The following is a 17,890-nucleotide window of genomic DNA, read 5'->3' as shown; positions in this document are numbered from 1 at the left end:
AATGTAACTGTAATTCAACATTAATTTTACAAAAGGAAGATTTGGGATGTCAGCTATTTTTAAGCCTATATAAAACCAGCATCTACTAATAGGCTTAAACATTACCAGACAGTAATAAAAGGTAAAAATAGTCAATTTATGTACTTACATTTTTGTACAGTCATGTACAAGTCTGTGAATTTGGATGTGATTTTTGTTGTATAGTCAGAGAAGAAAACAATTTTCACAGTATAATTTCTGAAATCATACTGTGAAAATTGGTTGGTATATTACCATATCATTGACTGGAAATTGGAAAAGGAAAGAAAATGTGACAGTCATAAACCTTCAATTTGATCAAACTAAACAAATGCCTTGCAGAAATTACTGTTTATCAAATCCACCTTTAAAATAAACCAAAATTTTCATCAAAACAGTATCCACACTAAAATAGTCTTGCAGTATGATACAGAAAGCTCTTGCTAAACACTGCAGCCTTATTTCAGGACATAGCTATATAGTAAACTGTTGTAAAATTTGTCCTACATGTATGTATAATTCTGATTTAGACATTCAATTTTTTTCTGTTTTCTGTTTCGTACTTGATCCCTACTGTATGTTTACAAAGTGTCCTGCTGTGGAGACAGAGTCAAGCTGGCGTGTAATTCCCTCCTGAGCGCTTACCCTTGGCTGCTAATTCTGAATGGGCATGACCCTGGCCTCCCTGTCTATTTAACTTTGTTCCCAGAGTTTGCTTTAGGACCACCTCTCCAATTGGCATTTGGCCTTTGCTTTTGGGCAAGTTCACCTGGGTTAGCTGGCCCAGTTTCGTTGCCGACGCGCAACAGCGTGCTTCAGTGTGGGGATATGCAGGGTGTTCTGACTGAGGGAACCATTGCAATTTTCCTATATTCACTGTAAAAAAAATATTTTTTCATGACGTTGTTTTGTTAAGGTATAGGTACACTAGATGTTTATGCCCAGACCTGTACCTAAATAATTTTTTAGGTAATAGTACTAATACAAAATGTATTTACATGTAAGTACACAGCCCTAACTGAATGGACCAATAATTATTGCAAGGGTAAGTAGGAAAAGGCTTTGAATTTTGAATTTCTTGTCAGCAGCTCATTTACATCCCAATCCAGATACTCATTTATATACAGGTTATACTTGTTTCTCTCATTCACTGATGAAAGATAGTCACTGTGGCTGCTGTCTGAAATGGCTGGCTCTTCATTTTTTATCCAGTTGCTTGGCTCATTTTTACCTGGATGTCTAACCTCCATTGACGAGGCAAAGGCTTTGTTCTAAAGGTCATACTGGCAAAGTCATACCATCAAATAAACAGTGAGAAGAAAATTATCCCACCAATACTCATCCTAACAACCTTTCTTTCCGGATATGGACTAAACCTGAGTTAGCCAGGAATGACAGACATCCAGAGCAGCATGTGCTCAGACAAAAAATCTGTGAATACTACAGGGAAAATGTGAGAGTATAATTATGAGTGGACAAAGGCCCAAATTGACCCATTCATCAACCCTGCTTCTTTTACTGTTAAGTACAGCTCACATGACCAGCTGCTCAGGAACAGTTTTCCCTTGATCCTGTCTGGATCTGTGTATATATACATGTCCCTCAGGCCACACCAATTTCATTTCTAACTTGCTTCTCAGATTTTTGGAAATGCTTTAACTGGAAAACATATTTTATTTAATGAAAACAAAGCTTGAAGACTGGATTTATGCCTTGATGCACTCATTTTTATGAGGTGAATAGTCATAATTATGATCTAATTCCAAGTTTTCCTCCCTGCAACATTAATTTCATTTCTAAAACTTGATTCTCAAATTTTTTTCAAATACTTTACTGGAAAAACAATAATTTAACAAAGACAAACTTAAGCTTGAAGACCAGGTTTATGCCTCGATGCTCAGAAACAGTTTTCCCTTTTGATCCTGTCTGAGTCTGTACATGCAGGGCTCAAAATTAAAGGTGGTCCAATGGCCACTGACCACTAAAATTTTGTCTAACAATAAACAAAAAATATTGTCGATACAAAATTTACAAATTACAACATGAACTACGTCATCTCTAAATGGCATTTGGATCTAGAAATATATTTATTTATGCCCTTTTCTTTTGATACAACAAAGAACTGTCAAAGCTGTTAAAGGGAAGGTTTTGACTGGACAGAAAAGTCAAACTTTGATTGAGCAAAATGGCCAGATGACGAATCACTGAAATTAGAACCTTGCTGGCAGAACAGAAATCCATACGTCCTTGCTTTGTAATATGTCAGAGAAGTCAGTAGGTTATTGGTACAACGGTTGAAAACTTTTCATCAGGAATTATAGAGGGAGAAAGTTGAACTGCTGCTAGAGTCAGAGTGTCAATGGCACTGCATAGGTAATACATGTTCTGGTATCTGTTTAGAAAGTACATGTACAGTGTATGACATACACATTATACATTGTATTAGGCAAGAAGTACTAAACATACTCAGAAGATTAAAATTCTGGAAAATATAATCTTCTTTAGAAATGATTTCTGCACTTACGAAAAATTGCAAAATGGTTTTTGGTATGAGGCATTTAGTAAAGAATGTTCATGACAAATAATTTCTTTTTTTTTTATCTTCATTCATATTCATTCTTGAAATTTTTCAGTGCAAGAAATTTGTCCATTCACGAATTAAGAAAATAGGAAAAACATTTTTGGTAATGTTACATTGTAGGTTTGACTGTGTATCACTATCAGTGGCCAGGTGGTCCTTATGCAGATCGAGGTTATCACTTGTATAGGTTTGACTGTACATGTTGTACAGTATAACAATGGCCATGATCCTTATTCAGAGGTGGTCATTTGCACATGTTTGACTGTACAATGTCATGATATAAATGGCCAGGTGGTCCTTATGTAGACCTGGGCACTAGTACAGGTTTGACTGAAGTCTACATGTTCTGCTGAATTTGATGCTGCGAGCTGCTGTTTCCCATCAGCACAAATTTCCCCCTGATTGCCCCCGCTCAGCAGGACAGTGTCTGGCCGCGGTGCTGGTCACACCATCGTGTAATTACACATGGCCACAGGTCAAGCTGGACAGGACAACTCCACAGGCTTGTAGTAGTCACTTCAGTCTGTCCGTAAAAAACACTTCACAGATTCCTCTCTGTCTACTGTATTTTTGTATGTATGACAATCCGGTCATGAAGAAACTCAATACTGTCTATATATGGCTGTCCATTTCAAAAACACATTTAAATAAGGTATACCTCATTTAACTCAATATATCTTTATGTGCTAAATTGTAGAGTGTACCAGAGAGCCTGCTTTCATATCAGAATTACCATGCACCAAATTAGAAACATCACAGAAATGTAACTTTCAAAATTCTGATTGTGCAGAAGTGATCACTCTAAACACCCAGGTCCACTTTAGTAGGTCTGACAAAAGAGGAGCTTCACCTGTTAAATCATGAGGCAAAAACTATCTTGAAATATGGAGGACATGAATTGCATATTATTCAAATTTTGGTTACATTTTCATAGAATTCTGATGGGAAATTCCATTGAATTTGTTTCTTCTTCTAAAGTGAAATAATACAGTACTACATGCACAACAGATCAAACCAAAAACGAAACAGCTGCCAGCTGGAAGAAATAGGATTTATAACTGTTGATGTTTTGGATGTTAAAATATAGGCACCTTGCTAAGAAATCCTATTGAAAATAAATCAATCCTTGAAGCATTTATTTTATTTTACATATAAAAGAAGTCGATTGTGCAATAAGTAGTCCTTAAAAGTATTTGATACATCATTGTAAATGTCTAAATTTTGGAATCATAACAAATTTTGAGAGACTGAACAATACCCAAACAATGATAAATACAGAGTTCACTATTTGTTTGTAGTATCAGAAAACCGAGAAGGGCCATGGTTGTCAGATCATCTGTGGTGCTCCAACGGCTGAACAATGAAGACTAAGAGATATTATTAGATGAGATGACAGAATTTTTATTTGGCACACTGAAACAGAACGAGAACCTCACCTCTCGTGTGAGCCTATCTGCTCGGGTGTTTAAACCTCTCACCTCGTCTTCCAATACCTGCATCAAGGAGGAGAGGGAGCAAATAATATTTTATAGGCTTGAAAGAAAGATTCTGTCCAAGACGATTTAGTAAATACATGACATTGTATCATATTCATGCATATATGTTTGCAACAACAGTCAGTGTCCCTCAAAAGACAATTTTGTGAGTACATGCATAATTGCAGTTAACATTTTCGTTGAATATTTTTCTTACGAAAAGGATGTTCCATGATCACGTTTTGGCACAGAACAGGAAGAAATTGGATGAAAATGCCAAATGAAAGCTAAGCTCCGGTGAAACTCAGTAAATCTAAAAGCAGGGATTCTGATACAGATTTGAACAAAATGAGTCCACCCCATGTTAGCTTGTGCAGTGTGGTGGTGTGTATGCAAACTAATGCAAATGAGCTGGTGGAAAATTTACAGGTAGAATCGGTAATACCAGCTAATGCATACTACTTACAGGTGATCTGTTTGAATGGACTTTCTTGAGAATGAGCATGTTATCTTTTAACTTTACATGCCATGGACGTTTTTTTCTTGATAGACTTCTCAGGAAGAGAGTCTACTATCCACTAAAATTGTCCTGTTACAATGGCATAGGGGGAAATTCACATTACTCTTGTTGTATTGCTACTTCACCCCAAGTATTGTTTTTGGCATGTTTCTGAAAGGAATGAGGTCTTTCCATCTCTGATGGCCTTGTTATATTTTCCTTTAATACCCTTTAAAAAATCATAACAATTACACCAAAAAGAAGTACAATGTACTGCTAAAAAAATAACGTTGCCCCTTTCTTTTAAGAAAGGACATCATGGTTTTGCACTCCATGCACATTACATATCATGTGTCAACATATTACAAAATGTAGTCTACATTAATTCTGTACCTTTATCTTTGTTGCCAGAGATGTTTTTGATCCCAACAGTTCCGTCTTCTCTTCCTTGTCTGTTTCTAACTCAACAATCAGGTCTGTGATTCTCCTGTTCAGATCTGCGACAAAAAAATAATAATAGTAATTACAGAAATTAAATGTTGGCATTGTGGAATTAAAGAATTCCAAACAGTTGTGTTACAAAACTATGTCCTGTAAGGCTTTATTTTAATCACTAGCATTTTCTCCCTTACAGAGTGTGTGACATCCACTTTCCACTAGAGGCTGTGGCCACTGAGTGACTAAACATACACGTATGACAGATCGTTCAACGAATTTCACAGATAGATAACAAATATTGTAATGTTTCGTGTGTTTTCCTTACATTTTAAATCATATGTAATTTTTATATGCAATATTCATCTTATTTCAATCACAAAATAAAGGGCCACACAAATCCAATTTCTTTTAATCAATGGTCACTCAGTCACCACTGCCTAGCAGGAAAGGGGACCTAAAATGGCATGCCGAAATAATGGTATAAAAAAATTGTTTAAACATATTACAAAACGGATAAATTTGTGCAATATGTCAACTGAAAGCTTAGCATTGTCAGTGCTCCAAATACCAACAAATGCAGACAAATTTGTGATACTGCAAGACAAAATGTCAATAACTTGCAATTTATAATACTGAAGGACTACTGGCCAGTACAACTGTAGTATGAATCACTTAATTGTAGACAACAGAAATAAAGTACTTCTTGGATCCCTGACTGTGTATGAAGAACACACTTTTTGTCTCAAATTTCTCTTTGGATTCATACAAAGATTTACAACTGACAAATAGCTGATAGAGACAGCCCAAACACTTCTACCCCACGTAGTACCATGATAGAGACAGCACAACATACAAGGCTATAGGATAACATCTGAGGTACAGTCAGACTATTCCAGCACACAACCTGCTCCAGACCGTAAGAACAACATTACGAGGAAAAAACCCAGAGAAAGTGGCTATGGGTACGATATCGATGTGTCATCTCTACCAGGAGCAGAGAGAAAATTTGTCGTTTTACATTAAGTCAGTTCTCATCAGTGTCCAGAAGAAGAGAGGCACAATTTATGGGTCCAGACAAGCTGGCTCCATCCAGGGGAGATCGCTTTTCCAATTGAATATTTCAGGTGAGGCCGAATCAGTGCCAATAGGTCACCAGGATTTCATGGGAGACAGGACTTAAGGTAGAAAGTGGAGCATTTATGTTGTAGTGATATCCAGTATTTGTGGTACAGAGAATGAATAAAATTTTAGTTTTTTATTATTCTGTTGCAAATTCTTAAGGTTAATTGTAAGTTACATGAAAAAGATCACAGGAACACATACATTGTAGTAGTATCTAGTATTTGTGGTACAGAGAATGAAGGAAAATTTAATAATAACTTTATTGCAAATTCCTAAGGATATATAATTGTTAAAGTTACATGAAAAAGATGAACGAACATTGAAGAACAAATATTATAACATGTCTACTTTATTCTAAATGCTGAATATAAATTACATTCTAACTTTTTAATATTATTTGATTCCTTCTTCTGAAACAGTGGAAGACAAAGGATTTTTGCTACCAACAACAGTAGGGGCATCATTACTAGGCTGAGTTGTCAACAATGCTACTTGCAGCTACATTGTAGCTGTACACAATATACGTACATGTAGGTGTGACAAGTCATTCAGTGTAATATAAACAGTTGCTGCTGTGCTGACTAGTGTCTGCAAAGCTGGTGCGTTACACCTAAGGGTGGTTAAAATACCGGCTATATAGATACAGATATTAGTCAATACTCATTTAAATCAAAGACATCATCATGACATTGTGCACATCTGCTCTCACTGATGAAAACATTAAAACCACTCTGACAGACAAGAAAATTTTCCACCTAATTTGTTCTTAATCTGTCCCTAAGGAGAGGTGTGTTCATTTCTCTGGTATTTATCTTGTCTTGACCACATCTTTAGTGTGTTTTCCTTTTAGCATAGATAGAAATGGTGACTTCTGAGGAATCACGGACATATTAGAGAAACAAAAGGCTTTTAAAGACTTGAGCAATATGCACTTAAATGAAAAAAAATGTAGTCAAGACAATTTGCTGTTTGGAAACAAGAATCAAAATCACTGTGAGTTTGTGTAATCTTTGGATTTGGATAAAGGATAATCAGATTAATATTCTCACTGCTGCCTAACCCTACAACCAACAGGCCACTCCATTGTACTAAAGGTTAAGTAATTTTCAGCATCACTATCGTTTTGAAGAGGTTCATCAGTCATGTAGAATTATCAGTTAGTAGTCGAGAATATTCCTCAATCAGTGGCTGAGGCTTTTTGAAAGTGACCTAGACTCCGTGATCAGTGGACATCGAAAATTTGGAGGTATGTGTCTCTACCTTTCATTTGGTACAAAAAGTGTCAATGATTGAGGAATATTCTACTAACCAGCACCACTATATAATTGTTGTATGTTGTCTTTCACCAATTATTCTGTAAATCGTTGATTCAAAATGACAAAAATTGATCCTGCACTTTTGCAGTGATCCAGCCAAAAATGCCACAACAGAAGACACAACAGGACATTAAGAAACAAATATCATTCAGCTTTGCAAAGTATAACTCAATTTCAACCCTTCCTACCTTCCTTCTCCTGCTGAAGACTGTCCACCAGGGTTTTGCTGTGCTCCTCATTTTCTTTCTCCTTTCTCTCCTTCGTCTTCAGCTGAATACAACAAATCAAGGGCCATTCAGTAACATGAGGACAATGTGGAAGACAGATTTCCCAGTCATTTCTTTTATAAAGCAAATAAAAGCAATCATTGTATGTTTAATTTAACAATTTTCAAAGAGGGAAATTGCAACATCACAACCATGCCCCATACAACCATGTTTAAAATGAATAAAAACTGGCCAAAGTAGACTCACACGTAGAAAACTCACACAGTCACAGACACACCTTTGTAAAGGTAACAATTAGAAGGGCCTAAACAAATACGATTCTTTGGATTAAAGGAAGAGTAACATAGTTCATTAATAATTTGATATACTTACCATGCTTTCCAGAAAATTATTTCTGTCTTTCACCTCCTTCAAATCCGCTTGCAACTTGCCTTTTTCTTCATCCAGAGATAATTTTCTACAACCAAAATAAATTGACAATTTTATATCTTATATTCTATCCCCCTTGTTTTGACATGTAATTTTTAGATGAGATTGGTATATAACAGGTTGAACGATGTTCAAATTGCTCAAGATATCCTTATCAAAATATGTTTCTTATCTGAAAAATTCTGTTTATTATTTTCATTTTTGTCAAAATTCTTCATTTTGATACAATATGCACGAATATAGATAGTGATCCTACATAGGATCAAGTACTGACTGACGTATTGAAGTGGACACCAAGCACAGCTAGCAGCTACATGTACATACTGTACTGTACTGTACTGTAACAGAGGTTGCACCTGTCATGCCTGTTCTGCACAGTAGAGGGCCTACAAATGGTGCCAAACAGGTAGGTAGGTGTATGTGTATACAGTAGGGGAAAGTGCAAGGGATACATGCTTATTCCATGGCTGCCCCTTCTTGGTTATACAATGATGTTTCAACTTATAATGTTTCAACTTTAATAGCAAGATGCTGGTGGCATCATACAATACCTTTTGAACTTGTAGAGAGACAAAAAGTATGTTGACCATTAAAAGTTTTTGTTCTGTCATAGCCTTTCTTCAAAAGAATTCCACTGGGGGAAGGGAGAAGTCAGTCATTGGCTGCTTGTCCAGTCAAACAAATAAAATGTCAACTAAAATGGCCCAACTTTGATCATTTACGGAGGCCACAAAACTTTGAAGCAGCTGATTATGTGCCCTGGGGGCACCGGTGCCAGTTCTATTCATCAAACCTGTGTCAGCTTTGCCGTCGATCACAGCCCAGCTTAGCAATTAACTGCACAACAAAGCGCACATTACAGATGTGACAACCCCTAGAGAGGAAAATTAAGGTCAATTACAAACGAGCTTCTCTAATTAGTTCCTCATTGGAAAGCAATTGGTCACCATAATACACACATTTTATTGGCTTTTACATACTGCGAGACAAGGGCCGGTCAGGTGGGGTCAACCCTGATTTTATTATCATGACAGGATATCTAACAATTGGCAACAAGCGCTGGGCTGGGCTTCCTACCTTTGAACTATGCTGTTCAGCTCCCTTTGTTGTGTTGCTATTGTCTGCACATGGGGGGAGACAGATCAAAAGTCACAGTGATTATTGTGTATCAGTGTCATCAAGACTCCATTAACCTCGGAAAGGAAGAGGGAAGAGGAGGAAGATTTCCAATCGCCCTGCCATTGATTTTGCACAGGGAAGCACACATACATACGTACAAAAGCAGCTTAGAGACATTTATTGAGCGGAGAGCGGGACATTTGACATGGAGCAAGACCATTAGCAGTCAGGTAGCCTCTGGGGGCGGCTCTTTTGTGAGATTTACCTCCACCTTTTGTACCGTTCTTAGCAGGGTCATACGATCGTACATCATTAAACTACATGGCCAAGGTCATGTCAGCTTTGGAGACCTTTGATCACAGGATGCCTGCTATCGGGACCTAAATGGCATTGCCCTGCGCGCGCTTTGAAGCAGTCTCCTTTGTGTGGCAAGTGGTTCTTTGGTAGGGGAGTAAAGAATGGATAAAAACTAAAACGAAATCTTCCATATCATTTGGTTCTGAGTACTGTTGGATGATGAAAGAGTTTAGTGAAACCTGGAGAGAAGCTTTTTGATTTGATGGAAAGGAACAAAAAATCAATGACAACAAATGCATCAGGCACTTATCCTTGGGTTTTTACTGTACATAGTCAAAAGCTTATCTGTCAAAGTGCTTGGTTACACGCAGACTTACTTCTTCAAGTTCGTGTATCTTGTTGTCCTTGGTCTGCAAAATGTCCAGGACTTTCCTGTCCTTTATTTCTGCCTTCTCCTTCTCTCTGGAGAAACAATAAAGACAGAATCAGAAGGGTAGGCAGAAAGGTCCTTTGTACATCAGCCATATTCAGTGAAAGTAAAAATGGATTGATTGATTGATTAAAAATGATATTGATGAATGTACCCTAGATCTTCCACTGGTTGTGACAGAGAAGACAGACACTATTACAGTATTTACAGGTTTATTGTACCTGCAAATTCCCTTACTCTTCTCAACAAGTGCAATTAACTGTGCACCACAGCTTAATGTCCTAAGGACTGCAACCCTTTCCAGTAGAATGTACAATCATGTATGTCAGATGAGTGACATATCCAGAATTTGAACTCAAGACTTCTTGGTCTAGAGGCAGGCTGAGGGTCACTATAACCATTGGACTACACAGACAAGTTACTAGTACTATGAAACAAGGTGTCATAACAAAGCTAATATCCAGACCACAGGCTGGTGCAGCCCTGCCAGTACAGCGACTGATTTAAACAATGCTTCATAATCAGCCCCTGACACTGCCAGGGTAAAAGGCAGGGACAACAAGATTCGATTGCTTCCGACTATCAAAACTTCAATTTGTGCCTCTCGTAAATCATCTCTTCCTGGTGAGCCCGGAACAGATCGGGGAAGTCCAGGGACAAATGGGAAAACTAAAAAAATGGACGGCATCGCTGCTAAACCTTGACTGCTGGAATACTTTGAGAAATATGTAGGTCCAACTTACTGTCTAGCACAAGCAGGCGAATTTTGATGCTCAATACAGTCCACCTATGTCTAGAGTAGGCACCGCTTAACTTCATATTGAGTAACATTTAAATTCTCTGCCTGCTAAGGTAGCTACTTAGTTAAGGGATTAGGTAGCAGGGAGAAGGTTACAAGCTAACAAAACACAATATGGTTTCATCATAGCATAGTGTATGTACATGTAGATGGAGGAGAAAGGTAATATATAATATAAGGGTTTGTTATAGACAATAAAGACAGAATGATTTGTGACAACTGTCACTGGCCATAAAGTGTGATTACAAGAAAAAGCATGATTCATGGGGTTTTGATATGACTTGACTATAACTTAATATATATATATTAAGTGTAATTTGACTGTTTATTGAGTTCATTGAACTACACTTTCTTCCTTTCTTTAAAGTTCACTGCCAGTCAAGACAAGTGTCCTTGCAAAGTTCCAAACTTGCTGACCTACAGGGACAGTGGCAGACCTGAAACTCTAATCACCCTGCCAGCAGCAGTCTTATTGAAAAGTGTGCCAGTGTGCAATCCCATTGCCCGTGCAATCTGACTTGCCCCTGGATCAATGCAGGTGAACAATGGCTACCTCTCCCCCGACACTGCCGACATGTAATACTCCTCACCACACATCATCGCGCCCCTCTGAAATCCATCACCTGGCATGGATTTCTGCTGGACAGCACAATGCCACCGGTGTCCACCGAAACTGTAGTAATCAGCACGGCTACGGACCCGGCTGCCCCCAAGTGTCCGAGCTTCGCAATTACATCGAGCTCCCGCCGAAACGTCCAGAAACTTTGGTCCTTTCTTCGGCTGATGACCCGCCCCGGCGCGTTAATAATTAAGGCGAGGCAAAGAGGATGTCACCTTAACGCTGGAGCCTCAGACAAGGCCCGAACCCCTCAGGAAATCACGGCGGGGCGATTTCGACGCGAGCGGTCACTCCGGGAACTCTGGGGAGCCGACGTCAGGATTACTGGGGGAGGATGTCACACAGAGGTCGCTCAACTTCGGGGGAATAATCTGAACTAACAGCTCCTAAAGTCGAGAATTATAGAAGTTCAAATCTGGCACCCACAGAGGGACACTGTGGTGTCCATTAACAGCTTAGGATCGCGCGCTGGCAGCAGAGGTTATGACAGGAGTGGCAGAGGTGACAGATGGAAAAAGTGCCGCGTGTCAAGGGTACCTAGAAGGACAAGGCCTCGGGAAGAATCATGGACAAATTTTCAACCAGCCTTAGTGTCTCAAATAACACTTCAAAAACACAAGTTCCATAAACTACTCTTCAGACAAAGCAAAACAATGAAATCTAAGTTAATTTCAAACTTCAGAATTGACCTTATGAAATCTGAAAGATAATCTTTTGTTCAAAGGGACTTTATCTGTGTCCATGTGGGACAGCACTATGGACTTAATGAGTACTAGAAACATTTCTTTGTCCCAAGCCATGGTCCATTAGCACAGGGTCAACGTGACAATGTGGACTTTTATCTGGGAAGGACCTTAGCAGTAATACTGTAAGTGTAAGCTGGTAAGGTAGAGCTTACAAAAGTACAATGTTACCTTCATCAGCACTGTAATACCAACGAATAAGATATTGTTTGGATACACAATGAAAAATAGATGAAAAATAAATTTCTATCTCATTGTTAAGTTTGCTAAGCAATTGTGTAGCCTCAGTTAGTGGAACTGTTACTTCAATTAAGGTTCTTATTGAGGAAGACTCGTGTCAATTGTGTTGTATAATAATTTATGATTATACTACAAGAAAAGGACTCCAGGAAGACTACATGATGTATTTTAATAATAGAACTTCAGAATCTAGACAAACAAACTAACAAACAAACAGTGATAGAAAAGAAAAACTGAGAAGGTTATATTTTCCTGTACCTCTGTATGACTTGGCTGATGGCCTGGGTGATGTCAGGTGATGCCACCTGTAGCCGTTTCCATAGTGACCAAACAAACTCTTTGTCCGCCTGTATAGGAGTAGAACAAGCTTCGTAATCAACTGTACACTGGGCCAGGGCTTCCCCCGCTCAAATTTTTTTTCTGTCAGCCCAGGTTCATGATTGGACCTGGGGGGAGAGTGGTCACTATCTAGGGGGGTCCGTGGACTAGCTTTGGATTTCTAAGTCTATTAAAACGCAATTTCCCACATTTTTAGAGGCAAATCATGGGGTTGAGAGTGGTTGGTGGTGGTCCTATTTAATGTTTGTATATTTTTACTCAAGATTTTTGTCAAGTTTGTCCAACCAAGGTTGACGGATTGGTTGAATAAAAATTCTGTCACATGCCACAAAGTTCCTGCAATTGACAGAAAAACAGGTGCTGGCTAGAGCCCTGTACTGGGCCTAACAAGTAAATGATAATATGCTCAAAGAAAAGGAAGTAAAAGTGATCCATGAACACACAGTCCCAAGAATTCTATTTGTGAGCAGGTTACTTAAGGTCATGTACCTGACACTGAGACAGTTCATCAGCCAGAGCCTCGTTTTCTGCCTTCAGGCGAGCAATCTCTGCATCTGGAATAACGTAGGGACAAAAGAATTAAACAAAAGTATGTAGCATAAATGTACAATGCAGCCATTTTATGGCAGTGTCCTTTTGCTGTATAATTATGAACAAATACTATTGAACTGTCAACATACTTCTGAGTGCAGTCAAACATGTCTATCATATCATATCATATCATTACAAGATACTGGACCACCCACAGAAACTTGCAATGATGATCAACTAGAAGGGAAGTCAACAGGAGCAGCCTCAACTGGACTGACGTCCTACCTGGCCGTAGATGCTACTCTACTCTACTCTACTCATCATTATTGACAACTGATGGGAGCAAAGTCACAGTAGATTGGTTTCTTGGATTAGTAGGAAAAAAATTTCAAAGAGGCCACATCTAATTTGCACATTTTAGAATCGATAAGCTGACGGTGACAAATTGAACTTGATTGAACAGCCCCCAGATTTTGAATGAAACAGAAAAAAAATCACTGCGAGTCTCATTCAAATCTCTCCACTCAGCACACACTCAGTAACATACACTTTTCTTCCCTATAGGACTGGTTCATTTTTTTTCGGATCTGAAGAAAATTTGTCATGTTAGTAAAATATACAAACATGAACTACAATTTGATGAGTAAATGTTGTACTTTGTAGGAATCAAATTTTATAAGAAGCTTAGGCCTGTTTGGTATTCCTAAGATGAATATACGATGGAGTACAGAGGCTCGAATTGCTGAGTAAAATGACAAAAATAGCCCCCAACACACACCATACTCTGCAGTCCAAGCTAATTAAGATGAATAAGATTTTCTGCCCCGATGGGAACCGGTGGCCAGTCGGCTGACCAGCAGGCCAAGCAAAGGGCACATCTTCTTTCCAAAACACCCTTTCATGGGTCAGCAGCGCGTTTGAATGGGAGACTTCCTATCTTTTGTACCCCTTCATATGTTATCATGCCTGACACATCCACGGCAATGCACCAGTGGTGACCTCATAATTTTCAAGGGCATTTGTCTTTTAACCTCCAGCATGTACTTTGTTGTGCACGGAGGACATGCATTGGGGAGACGCACGTCAAAGTTCTATCAACCAAAGCTGGGCCTGATGGGATAAAATCAGAGATAGCCCGGTTGATTGCATCTTGTATTCTTCCAGAAAAATGGGGTTTAGTCAATGTGCTTGTGCTGGGGAGCGCTGACTGCAGCAGGTTCCGCGCCCGACCGGGCCGCGGCTCGCTGGGGAGGAAGCAGCCAATTTTCTGGGCTGGATAAGAAATCTGCTGATGCCAACAGAGCCACTGTTCCCACCTCACAAACTCACCGTTCCGTTTCAGGCTTTTTCATTATATAAAGTGTCTGTGTGTGTGTGTGCAGTCTATTATGTACGTGTCAAGTGATTTTAGGGTCTAAGGTGTCAACTAACTTTGTCTACGCACAAAGAGAGAAGCATACTTTGTGTCAACCTGTTGCATTGGAATGGATTATCGATAGTTATTTCTTAAAAAAACTACTTCTTCAAGACTCAAAATTGTCACATAAGCCCAAAATATTTTCCAAATACTGTAACTGTGTGTAAGATTTGAGGATTTTTTGGTTGAACATCATATAGTTTGCAGATCTCTTGTAGGGGTGTGGCTGGTGGAAAAAGAAGGTCACCCCTCCCTGTAGATTTTATTTAAAAGAAAATGCCCTAGAAAACATTAATGGCACCTACTGCAGCAAACACATATTTCCATATATACACATACACACAAGTGGACAGTGCAGCAAAAGAAGCAAGCAACCAATCACAGACCATCCTCTGTCCTTGGTGCTGAAAAACATTCTAGTGAGAAATCATTGTACCAAGAACTGCGAAGCTAAAAAAGACTGGAGTCAGGGAAGGGAGGGATGTAGGAGTCGTAACACCCTGGAAAGATGATTATGATGATGATAAGGTTTCAACTAACTTTGTCTACACCAAAGAAAGCAGCCTACCTTGTGACAGTCTGTTGGATTGCAATGGAGTGTTGGTACCTAATTGTACAAACTATGTCTAAAAGCCTCTGGCCTCATGTCACGTCAATGCAAAATATTTTCAAAATAGGACTCTTCAATTTGAAAAACCTACTGTTTAGATTGGAGTTTTCTTTGGTTAAACCATTTAGTTTGCAGATCAAGTCTTGTAGGGGTGTGGCTGGTGTAAAAAAAAAGTCACTCCTCCCTGTCAATTTTATTTAAAAGAGAGAGCCATAGAAAACATTAATGGCACCTTAACTATGGCTCCTACTGTCCCAAACACATAGTATTCCCATATACACACACACAACTGGACAGTATAACAAAAGAAGCAAACAAGTAATCATGGACCATCCTCTGTCCTTGGTGCTGAAAGACATTCTAGTGAAAAGTCATTGTACCAAGAGGGAATCTCATATAAAACACAGCTGTCATTCTTCTACATCTATGTCATTAGACTGTTGGCTTTCAAACTAAGTCAGTAGTGAATGAAAGAACATTTCTATATGTGGTTTCAAGGACAAAAAAATTCTACTTTGTACAGTATCTCAAGTATGTCATTTACCATGTACATGCAGCAATGGACAAGCTCTCTTTGTCATAAATGGAATGAGAATACCTCTTGGATGGACCAAGAAGAATGTGTGTGTGTGTGCGTACATGTGTGTGTGTGTACACGTACATGTGTGTGTGTTTGTGTGTGTGTGTACGTGAGTGTGTGCATGTGTACATGTGTGTGTGGACGTACATGTGTGTGTGTGTGTGTGTGTGTGCACGTGTAAAGGAGCAAGTAGTGGTAGTGACAGTGGTGACAACAAACACAGTATAACAAGAACTTTGTAACAGAAGCATTATGCTGACAAAAGCACACCAAAGTGGGAGGAACAGCTGCTTCTGTCAGTGTGATCAAGGTGGAAAAGTCTGCAAACTCTTGTGTATGGCAGCAGGAGATGTCAGTAATGCCTAATGCATTCAGATTAACTAAGGAGGCATCTAATTGGTCAGTGAAGTATCATTGGGTAAAGCTTTGAGCAAAGTACTGACATCCGCCATCTTGAATTTGCTGCCGATGTCACGTGATCGTGGTGCAAGTCACCAAATTAGTAAGGATCGTATGTATTCCGCTTAATGGATCGTATGTATTCTGTAAAATTCCTATGTTTCTAGTAGGATCGTATGTATTCCGTAAACTTCGTATGTTTCTAGTAATGATGGTATGTATTCTGTAAACTTTGTATGTTTCCTAGTAAGGATCATATTATGAATTCCGCAAAATTCTGATGAATTCTTTGGCACCCCTGATATTGATGCATGATAATGATTGTCAAAATGGTCAACATTCCCATCATTACCCTTGATTACTATAAAAACTGCAAACATTCCTGGTGTAGTAACTTGTTTTTATTGTTGTAAATATTGTCACTGCAGGAAGGATAGTGACTGGACGGGTGGTAAATCATTCACAGAGATAAACATAAACATAAACATCATCAAATAACTTACGTATGCCACAACAAGAACCACAATGGAAACAAAAAACAAAGTGTCTATTGACAGGACCATCCTGTCAATAACAGAAAATTTTGCACTATTGACAGGCATTTTTAGTGCATTTGGTCCTTTCAATAGTGGGAAAATTTGTACTACAGGATGGCCCTGTCGGGAACGGGTTTTCTGCGCGTGAAGAATTTGCGCGTGAAAAACTTGCGCGTGAAAAATTTGCGCGTGAAAAATAAAAGTCTTAGAAATATGTTAGAAAATATGCAGTACCAAATTCTCAGGCAGGAAAATGTTGTCCTCTGGTATAATTTTCCCTCTGTTAGCCAAAATTTTTGTTTGAAAATGTTGGTCCCTTGGGAATAAGCTAATTTGCATAATTTCCATAAAACCTGTCCTTTTGAAAATCACTTGAATTTGTAAGAAATACATGGAAAAGTTACTAGTATGAGGTTTAGGATGGTAAAATGTAACAATCTGAAGCTTTTCTCCATTCTAGAAGTTTGATTTCATGCTTTCTTAAACAAATTCTTTCACGCGCAAATTTCAACCTTTCTTGCGCGTGAAAACTTAACCTTTCAAAATAACCTGAAATCACAAAAAAATGGACAAAACAAGGGTATGTAGTCTAGAATGCAAGCAAAATGAGGTTAGATTTTTATTTTCTTGTCTTTTTTCCAACTTTTAAGCTTAAAACAGCAAAAAGTTTTCAAATCCCTTGGGAGTCAGCTAATTTGCATATCTTCACGCGCAGATTCTTCACGCGCAAATTTTTCACGCGCACAAAACCCCATCTCACAGCAATGAATGAAGCAGTATTTCTGAAAGCTTTTGGTTTACATGTGTACGAAACAGGCAACATCCTGAATGCCAAAGGTTACAAAATTTGAAGCATTCAAGATGTTAGCCATGATTTTGTACTTATGCTAAAGCTTTCAGTGAAGAAATATATATGGAAATTACAATCAACAACTTGAACAAGAGAGTCAAATTATGCCAAATTGAATCATAATTTCACAACACTCAGAAAGTCAGCACATTGAAACCATGTCTGGTGAAGTATTAAATAGATGTAATCATGTAAAGCAAGAACAACTAAATCTAAATCAAATATCACACTGCATCTAGTTTCACACTTTGTAGGCGGGGTATAAGCTATTGAAAT

The 17,890-nt window shown here is 38.5% G+C and overlaps 1 protein-coding gene across 1 annotated transcript in view; it reads right to left on the bottom strand.

The window, feature by feature from the left end:
- The window catches only part of LOC109482211 (centlein-like), a 59,758-nt gene that overhangs the window by 41,393 nt on the left and 475 nt on the right, over positions 1-17,890 (bottom strand). Inside the window, exons 2-7 of the mRNA XM_019784903.1 lie at positions 13,181-13,245; positions 12,611-12,699; positions 9,899-9,983; positions 7,638-7,719; positions 4,967-5,070; positions 4,036-4,092 (exon numbers count right to left, since the gene is read on the bottom strand). Of these exons, the coding sequence (XP_019640462.1) occupies positions 4,036-4,092; positions 4,967-5,070; positions 7,638-7,719; positions 9,899-9,983; positions 12,611-12,699; positions 13,181-13,245 (482 nt within the window). The remainder of the gene's footprint in view (positions 1-4,035; positions 4,093-4,966; positions 5,071-7,637; positions 7,720-9,898; positions 9,984-12,610; positions 12,700-13,180; positions 13,246-17,890) is intronic.

This window comes from Branchiostoma belcheri, unplaced genomic scaffold (assembly GCF_001625305.1).
Source record: "Branchiostoma belcheri isolate BF01 breed outbred unplaced genomic scaffold, Haploidv18h27 scaffold6, whole genome shotgun sequence".
Lineage (NCBI taxonomy): Eukaryota > Metazoa > Chordata > Leptocardii > Amphioxiformes > Branchiostomatidae > Branchiostoma > Branchiostoma belcheri.
Note: the sequence above shows the minus strand (reverse complement) of the source record. Positions and strands in the feature narration are given on the sequence as shown.